General features: G+C 31.4%; 1 protein-coding gene across 1 annotated transcript; it reads right to left on the bottom strand.

Annotated features, from left to right (window-relative positions):
- Nucleotides 1-383: 383 nt before the first annotated feature.
- On the bottom strand, nucleotides 384-5,629 carry LOC148598834 (uncharacterized). The gene is made up of 2 exons (XM_088561825.1): nucleotides 5,370-5,629; nucleotides 384-2,280 (listed from the first exon to the last, which is right to left on the bottom strand). Exon 2 carries the CDS (start codon nucleotides 2,240-2,242, stop codon nucleotides 902-904), a length of 1,341 nt encoding a protein of 446 aa, XP_088417951.1. The 5' UTR covers nucleotides 2,243-2,280; nucleotides 5,370-5,629; the 3' UTR covers nucleotides 384-901.
- Between the last annotated feature and the right edge of the window lie 4,495 nt (nucleotides 5,630-10,124).

Raw genomic sequence — 10,124 nt, 5'->3', positions numbered from 1 at the left:
GTTATTTAGCTATACTGTTTTACTTTATAAACTTTACTTTGTACGAATTTAAAAACAGAAACATAATCGGTTGGGCTTTTGTTGACCAATGTCAGAGCAATATATTTTTCGATGTGTAGATTAGTGTGTAATGATATCGTGTATCTATTTTTCTTTATAATAAGTAACAGGCCACCTGTGATAAACCTGCCTCTAGACCTCTCTATTATTGCAATCGCTTAAAAATATCCTCACATTAATTATAGTGTATGTATGCATATGATTTCTTTTCGTTAGCATAAACATTTAAACTGCATTATGTAATGCGTCCATATAGTTTACTTTTGGGGAATGCAAGCTATATAAACAATTAGGTTTTTGTTTGTTCATCGTTTAATTTTCTTTTGATGTCTTTTATGGTTTTTTCTTTACCTTGTTTTAAAGAAGAGTATAAGTGTCACAGGATATAAGGAGTAGAAAAACAAACAATAAATCGAAGTAAGCCCTGATGACACATTAGTGCATATCAATATGATTATATCATAAAAGCAATGTTTTTACTTCGCTAACAAAACTTTTTACTAATCATTTATACATAACATAATGTGTTTAACGCACAAAATTAATGAAACAACTGCTTTCAAGAAATATTTCTAGATAAAAATGTTCACCATAAGCGTAGAAAACATATATATTTCAGACGCTCTTATATCAAGACAGCTGTTTAAAAAAATGCACTCAAATGATCATTTGTGAAGTCACTTCGATACCGTAATGCGATATTCTATCGTTTAAGTTCTTGGTTCACGAATCGTTAAAGAAAATGTAAGAGTTGAAGTCGGTAATTTCTATTTTCTCTCAGAATGACGTGTTAGATAATAATACATGTAGCATAACCAATTGTACGTCTCTTTAATATTCATCATTTATTTGCAGTACACCTCGAACACAAAAACATACCGGCAATAGCCTCTTTACACTTTCTCCTGAAACTTGCATTTATGAAGCTGTATATGACTGGGTTAATTGCTGAACTTAAACAATACGAACGTAGGAAAAATTGGTACATTGTCTTTTGGGTTGCATTTAGTTCAGAATAGAATGTACCTTTAGAGACGTGACGAACCACCACTAAAACACAATATGGTAAAAACGATATCACATAAGCCATGGTTACGATGAATAACATGAACGATGTTCTGTTTGCAGTTGTTCGACGGTTAAATATTTTACATTCAGATGGTGATGGCGATGCTCTTTGTGTTCGGAGAATGTCAAATGTTTTAGAGTGACCGATATTATTTTGTTTTGGCTCTTGCGGTGTATTGCCGGTACATTCATCCGCTGCAGTGATTGTAGTCAATTCAGAATCCGATGATACTTTGTTTATTATTGATAATTTTGTATTTTCACTCCTTCCTTTTGAAATAAAGTTCAGCCTGATTTCGGAATCGTTTGTTTTTACTTTTTGTTTTCCATAGTCTTCATCAATAGATGAATCACTGTGCTTCCTTTTCTGTTGTTGTATTAAAACATCGACATTATTGTCCTTTGAGCGATGCGAAACTAACCCACTGTCGTAGCATATCCGTTTTCCAATTATGGAATATATAATGAGAAATAAAAGATCAAAAAGGATGTGCAGAGACAATAGAGCTATTGTGAAAATTCGTATTTTAGTGCTTTTCACAAATTGCTTTTTGATACTGCATGTGTATCCAATTACTCCCTGTCCTAGAGGTATTTCGTAAGTTCCAAAAAAGACAAACATTGGCCAGCTAAGACAACCGGAAATTAACGCTGCTATTACAATTATACACTTTGCCATATAAGGCTCTAAGCGCCGGCGAATTGGACCAGAAAGAAAGGCTACAAGCCTGTCTAATGCTATTGCAAGTAAAATTACCGATGACGCATTGTTGCAAAAAAATGTAATAAACCGGGATCCAGCACAAAGAACTGGTTTATCAAATTTAACAAAATTCAGCAATAGGTCCAGTTCAATCGGTAGCGACGTTAGACAATTGATGAGGTCAAAGAACGACAACGCCAAAATGAAAATATTAGATGATAGCTGATTGTTTCGGATTTTAATTTTATAAACATAACAAACTAATGCATTCCCAGGTATTCCAATTAATGCTAAAAGTAAAATGTACACAAATGATGGTATGAGAGTTTGTGTAAAAACATATAAGTTCTTGTTGGACAAATTTACTCGTATTTCTAACGAAGCCTCTTGAGATATGTTGTATTTATTCATTAGACTGTTCTGGTTTGTTGTCAATCCTGTTTAAAACTCTGGAATAAATAATTTAAAACGAAATTAATTTTGATATGACACTAAAACATGTAGTTTTGATTGTTAAAAGTTAATAGATCAGAGCCTTTTGATCATTATTTTTAATGTGTAATATATTATGGGACTTTTTGTAAATATAAAATTCAATTTTAAGATCAATATAAAAATATTAGTTTATGTGCACCTTAAAACACTCAAAATCATATGATATTCATCTCATACAAAAATCTGCCTTTTTTCATTACAAAGAAAGTCTTATCAATAACATATAATTACAATATGCATTCATGTGATATTATTATATCTGAAAAACATACCGTAATGTTATAATTTGCATGTATGCAGCCTGCCCTGCGGTGTGAGTGTTTCCTCGTTGTTCATTAAAGACCCATGGGTGGCATTGATCTGACATTTATTATCCCGTTGGGGTTGTTGTCTCTTTGACATATTTACCATGTCGATTCTTGTTAAATTGGTGTAATTATAATCATCTTAGTTTTAATTGCTCAAAATGGAAATTCATATTGTATTAAGGAGGTAGACCTAGGGTAAGGGACGTAATTCATGAACTCAGTGATGTTTGTATCGCATTCAATTTCACCAAAGCCTCTCAAGCTTTCGTTTGAAGAAGAATAAAATGAATCCAAGTTAATTAGATGCTTACATAAGGCTGATGTAAAATGCTGAATACAAACGTTCCAATGATTTTTAAGAGTTATGTCCCTTACCCTAGGTCTACCTCCTCAAAAGCTCACTTTTCAAGTTTCCACTTGCTATAACTACCATTGCTTCTTTTATAAGAGAAAATATGTATATAAAGCTGTTGTAAAACAAAACATCTATAATAAACACTCATTCAACACTTGTTATGTAATATATTTGGCTGTGGGATTTTTTTTTTTCATTCATACGTCTCTTTTGCTAGAAAAAAATTTTGGTTTGAGTCATTCATGAAACAATATGTATTGGGGTGTTAAGTATATGCACTAATAATAACATTAACACTGTAATACTGTAAAATCTGTCAATACTAAACACCATTTAATACGAAAATGTCTCCAAACCAGACACTTTTTAAAGTCCCTTTATATCAAATTGTACTTTGATCCTTGGTACACCAAACACCTGTTTCACCTGAATAAAATTATTATCCAAAATGGGTTCGGTTTAGACAGGTTTTCACTGTACTTGATTTATGAATTTCGTGATAGACTAATTGCGTTATACAACTACCAATACCATTTCTAACAGATTTGTAATATGTATTCAGGTAGACTAATTAACCTTTAGCATTGTTAATTGAAGAGAAAAGCAGTTTGTTATGTTTAAAGATATTGTAGAGCAATCTAATTTAGTGCAACACAACTAAGGAAATTACGTTTATCAATCAACTCATCCCTTAGTTGTTCTAGTCGACTTGCTTTCTACAATGACCCGTATTATAGAAGATTTTCAAAACAATTAGCATAAGAGACAGACTGGGTGTTACCTACTAAATCTACTTACACGAATTAACAACAATTAGGGCAAGCTTTAGTTTTTGTATGTTGTCGTTGCAGGTACCTTTTCGATGCCATAAAGCTCAATTGTCGCATATGACGGTATTACATGGTAGGTTTTCTATTGAAAACAATTTAGTGTGAACATATTCTAAAAATATGGCTTTATTGCATGTAAATGTGACTTTGTTTACATCCAATGTCATGAATATTATACATTGTAAAATAAATTGGTTTCAAATGTAATTTCATAAATATCAATCTGGAAATTTCATTTGAAATGTCATAAATCGGGACGTGATGTGCCTTCAGGGCTGAGAAAATTACGATCTTAAAAGAAAGAAACATTGTATTTATTTTTTAGAAATGGAGGATCAGTGACGTCATATATACATGATTTAGAAGGTCTGAAACATTGATGGTTTTAACATCGCTTCGCCTGAAATGACATATGAATTCGGAAGACTGTTTGAACTTTTAATTCAGACCAGAACGGATGTTGAAGGGAGTCTAGCATATTCATGTTGGTCTAGACTTTCTCATAAAGGCATTGGCTGACGTGTCTGTCTCAATCACACACAACAACATTGCACAATGCGGCAAGGAGCAACACTGCTCTGTCTGACAAAGTATTTTTCTAGCAATAATCTTATTAGTTAAATCAATGACGGAAAGGAAGTACTTAAAGTTGTTAATTATGATAATGTTTTAGTGGTTTCCCTAGGCACAAATGTTGTCCGCATCATAGATTATACAACGTGTTCCTAATTGGGCAAACCCAGTGCTAAATTGTAAGAAAACAATTGTATGAATTGACTATGGTTTGCAGGTAAACATGTACTTCTGTTTGGTCGATTCATACTAGGGTGAGGATAACACTTAAATTGCTTATTCTGATACCGAACCGGAAATGGTTCAATTCATACAACAGTAATAGTTGTCAAGTAAATCCTATACTTTATTATGTCTGGAATTTTCCACATTTGTAGGAATACGATTTTATTGCTTAGAATTACGATTATAATATTATGTTCACAAATCATAAACTAAAAGCAAATTCGTTACTTATATTTTAACGCCATGTTGGAAACAAAAATAATGACATCTATAGATCGGTGCTTATTATGGCATGGTCCGTACAGCCATAGTAATAAATAAGAGACATCATACATATTTAAAAGTAAATTGGTAAAAACTTTCCATATTTTAATTTAAATGAGTTACATTTTGTAGCCTTTGTGGCTTAATTGGGGTTTGATATATTCAGGGTATACTGTATACTGCGGAGTAAATCAGACCTTCACAAACAGTTTAGTGAATTTCTTTTTTTTTAATTTTATTTATTATTCCTTTTAAAAGAAATATCGTGAAGTAAACTTGGTTTTCAATAATATATCAGTAAATATACAAATGTTTCAAATCTAACAGTCTTGTTATGACAATTTTCAAAATGAGTATTTTTGCAACTATCACTTGTATCATCATAATTATTATTATTGTTATTATTATTTACTTTCAAACATTAGCAAAATAAACATGAAAGGCACTTTATATTTAGATTAAAACTACTACATCAAAACGACACTTACCAGTTAATTTCAAACGCATAAGTAACTTGTTTTCCTTAATGAAATGAACACGTCGTCTCCAGTATATCTATATCTGTCAAGACCAATAAATGCTACTATAATCAATTAAAAGGGATCTGCCATAACTGCAAGCTTTGTATGAATATGGAATCGATCATTCATTACCAGAATGTATCGCTCTTTCTGTTAATCAAGTACCAATCCTTATAAAATTCAAACACTGTCAATGATAGAGGTGATTCATTGTGCAGACAGCCAACCGAATAAGCGATGATTTTGCAATCTACATACACCCTTTGTAACGTAACAATAGTCCTTTTTGTACACAGATTTGAATTGTGAAGAGAACCATATATGTACCGCTTTCTACGAATAAAGAACAATAACTCCTGTAAAGTACCAACTCTTTGCATAATTAATATGTAATCTAAAAAGTGTAACAACTAAATGACAAAAAAAAATATAATTGATTCCATTGATTTGGGTTGTAACTTTTTTCTAATTAGAAAACTGAAATATATGGGTTTTTTTTAACTTGTGTGTATAACATGTCTTAATATATAATAAAGACTGCAACATTACGTCAGAAAGAGGCTAATGTTAGTACTTATTCGTTTTGTTCAAGTTACAAACAATGTAATTTTAGAACGTCGACAAATATCGCTCTACCAACAGTATTAAAGGTGCCGTGTAAATGATCGTTTATATTTAACGATTTGTGTTACTGTATCTTTTTTTGCTAAATGACTCTGGTGTGGTAGAAATCAAGTAAATTCATTATTTCCAAGTTATTTTAGAGTTTTGTGTACGGATGATTGATTTTCTTAATTATTTAATAAATTCAACGTCGCAAGAAGGAAAGTGTTGAGATGTTTTTGCGGGAGAAAGTCCGAGAGGGAAATTGTATAATTTATTATAAATGTGTATTTTTTCCTCATTTTTATTTATTTCACTTGGAATTTCGATAATTCACTGCTATCTATGTAATAATATTTTTTATCTTTTTAATACACCTGCCTGATATTTATCATGAGTAATGTTTACATATCAGTGCAAGTAACTATTAGAGGACCTCAATGTCATGCAATGCTCGGAAAGACATTAGAAACATTCAAAAGGCGTCATTGATATGTAAACTTAAAACCACGCTTTGTAAACAAAACAGTGCATACATCAATAGCATTGTGATTGTTTTAAAGATGCGATTTGAGAGTACATATTACTAGTACAAATATTCTTTATGTTCACGTCACAATTGTTGTTATAGATATGATTTACATTTTTTTTAACTTTATTTATATAACGCGCATAGTATTTTGTATTATACTGTAAACAAAAATATTTTACGGCATTTTTTTTCGCTCTTTTTTTTTTGTTTGGTGGTAAGATGTAAAATGCAACAATTGAACTGTGAAAAATATTTTTTTTCCGCAGATGAGTTTTGACATAATTTGAAAAATGATTGCAAATTCTAAAACTATGCAAAAGCTTATTTCTTGTTGAAATCACGATACAATTGACGGATCGAATATTTCTCTATTAACAGTATTATATAACGTTTCCACTTTTGTGTTAGAATCTTTAATTTGTATTGATTAGTAGCGACTATTGGAGGAATCAGCAGATATATCTTCATCAGAATTTGAAGTGAAAATGTCAATCAACCATCAGAAGTAAAAATGCCAACTAACCAAGAATGGTGTAGTCAGAAGATTTACTAATATCACCAAGAAAAAAAACAAACAATCATAAACAAAACAAATAAACAAACAAACACAAACAAACAAACAAACAAACAAATAATGATTTAAAAAGTTTAATTTTAGGTATTTATTCTGGTCTAGACAGGTGCATACTTTTAAAATTAAAAACAAATCTACTCTGATATAGATTGTTCCATATTTAATCTGATCCTAAACACTGTGGTCGTTCGGTACATATATTAACGATTTCTTAAAAATATAACAAAAAACGAATGAATGACATGAATACATCATTCGGATGTTAATCATTTATCTTATAATACAGATAGCATCTTGACTTTATACTGGCGTTTCTTTCATACTGGTTATTTATCACACAGTTTACAATAAGATGCTTTTTACTAACATATGAAATCAGAAGATTCGGAAGGAGTTTTTTAAATACTCTACAGAACAAATGAATCACAAATGCAAATAAAAAGACAATCTTGATAATAAAAAGATAATATGAAGTATAATATATGTTAATAAATGTGTAATTTCATATTGATCCTGTTATAGGTTTGAAGTCTGTCATATTGGTCGAGGCGGTCGTATTGGTCCCGAGACATCGCCGTGGGCCGATACGACTGTCGAGGCCAATATGATTGACAATTTTATTAACCAACTCAACAAGATAATTTGTAGAATAGTTTTGTGTTTTACAAAAAAACATCTAGGTTTATTTGAATTAATCAGTATCCTTTTTGTATAAAATGGAAAATAAAATGGAATATTTTTTTTGTGTTTCTGCAACTCTGAGTCCTGATGATCAAAGTTCATAAAATCCAATTCTAACTCAAATTGGCGGTGTTGAACGACCGGAAGTTATGATGCCGTATTGGCCCTGGTTTGATCCATATTGGCCCTCTTTTTCATATTGGTTTCGTATAGATGTCCGGTTTGAATTCATATCAATTAGTTTTTGACATATTTTAACGTATTTTGGGAAGTTGGTTAAAAATTGTATGATATAATACAGAAAAAAAAACATAATTATGTGATTGTATAATATTATATAATGTTAAACAATAATTATGTAATTGAATGATATAATTTCTAATATGACGTCTTCATATTGTCAAACAATATATGTCGCTACAATCCCAACTTAAGCACCTGTGCACTGTCTCTTTTAATTCGCTGTCGCTTCGAGACCAAATACTCATTTAAAAACGTTTACGGGATGATTTAACCTGTGAGGTTATCTAATTGAAATCAATTATATAAATACACACATTTAACGCATACGATGACATAAATATGCAAATTTAATCCAACTTCCATACGGGGGAGGTTAAACAGAACAGCCGTTATTTTGGCTACACCTAGGGAAACTTTTGTCACAAAAATTATTATGTCATATTAGAAATGAAATAATTCCTTCAGGGGGTAGATTTACAGATTCAAAATTGGTCTCCAAGGAAAATCACCATGGTCGAATTATGTATGTATACCCTTTATAAAACTGAATCATTTGTCGCTCAAATAATTCAGCTGCAGACACGTGACCCACTGTTTAGGGACATCCATGTTTAAGTGATATGCATTCTTTTTCAATCATGATGGAATAACCCACTCAAAGACATAATTAACTTGCAGTATGCAACCTAAACTTGGAATTAAGATAGATTATACATGATGGTCCGTCCTGAAATACTCTTAAAAACGGTGCTTAACAATAAAAGCAGTAGGTGAAAAACAATTTGAAAGTAATATAACTTCTTTACATTGACATTAAACACTATATGTAAGAGCAGTTTTTGGCATGATATGGGTTGTGTCCTTATTGTATGACTTAAGATTTATCGTGGTTCTCAACCGCGCATGGGAATAATTGGGATTGATTTGACATACGATGGGGACGTAGGTTTACACTGGTTTGGAGTTGGCATGTCAGTTAACTGCTAGTAGTCCGTAGTTTGTACAATTGTGTCATTTATATTTTGTTTTATTTTCGTTATGACAAGGGGCCCAGAGCTTTTTGAACGGATTTTTAGGTGTGATTAATTGCGTAATATTTTTTTCTACAGTGCCCAAGTCAGGGTATTCTGGCCTCTGTTCGTCTTGTTTCGTTTTCACCTTTAGTTTATTTTCATATTACTTGAGTATGTAGGCGCAACTCTTTTGCTGTACTTATGTATAATGATGTTTTGGGACTAGCTGCAGCCTGTCATGTATTTCATGAGGTTTTTCTCGTCGTTTATAGGATACCAATGGATGGCCTTGGGCTGACATTTTCATCCAGGCGGGGTTGTTGTCTGACATATTCATCATACCTTTTTTCGTTATAATCCATACAATCTGTAGAAATGCATTGTATACATAGATTTTCGATCGTTGTTCGCATAATTAAACGTGTTCTTTTTGTATATTGTTTATATCTTTAAATTTTATAGCTAATTGAATTGCTACGTATACGTGACCTTTAAAATAAACATCTGCACCTGCAGGTGCATTCGTATTTGATAAGCTAATAATTATCCTAAAAGGCTCTCCTGTAATTCAGGCAAGAACAGTAACCTTGGGTATGTATATTCAATTAGACGACATCAAGAAATAAGGCAGAAAGGGAAAAAATAAACATAACCATATCTTAGAAGATAAAAAATAAAAAAGACACTATTTACCTTTTATCACAGGGAATCCATTGAAACAAATCATAGGGTCATAACATCAAATGTAGCTCTGCATAGATTAAGGTTCTTTTTTTCCTTAAATGCAATTATAACAGTTTGTGGAGTCTTTGTAATCTCGGTTCAAAGGTAAAATGTTGCAGACTTCGCTATCTTTTTAAGTTAGGAAGCAAAATATCAAATATTGTCATTGACAACGTAGATAGTAACTATAACAAATCATTTGTTTGAATTGATATGCTGTGTTACGTTTGTAGATAGTTTCATCTATTACAAGTTTCAATCTATGGTTTGTGCATTTTTTGAAATAAAGTGAAAAGAACAATCTTAAAACATTAGTTAAATTTTGTACTTATAGCAGGAGCACTCGATCAATT

This window comes from Perna viridis, chromosome 14 (genome assembly GCF_037379345.1).
Source record: "Perna viridis isolate PV_CMFRI_1.1 ecotype Kerala chromosome 14, ASM3737934v1, whole genome shotgun sequence".
Lineage (NCBI taxonomy): Eukaryota > Metazoa > Mollusca > Bivalvia > Mytilida > Mytilidae > Perna > Perna viridis.
The sequence above is the reverse complement of the archived record's forward strand: the minus strand, read 5'-3'. Positions and strand labels throughout refer to the sequence as shown.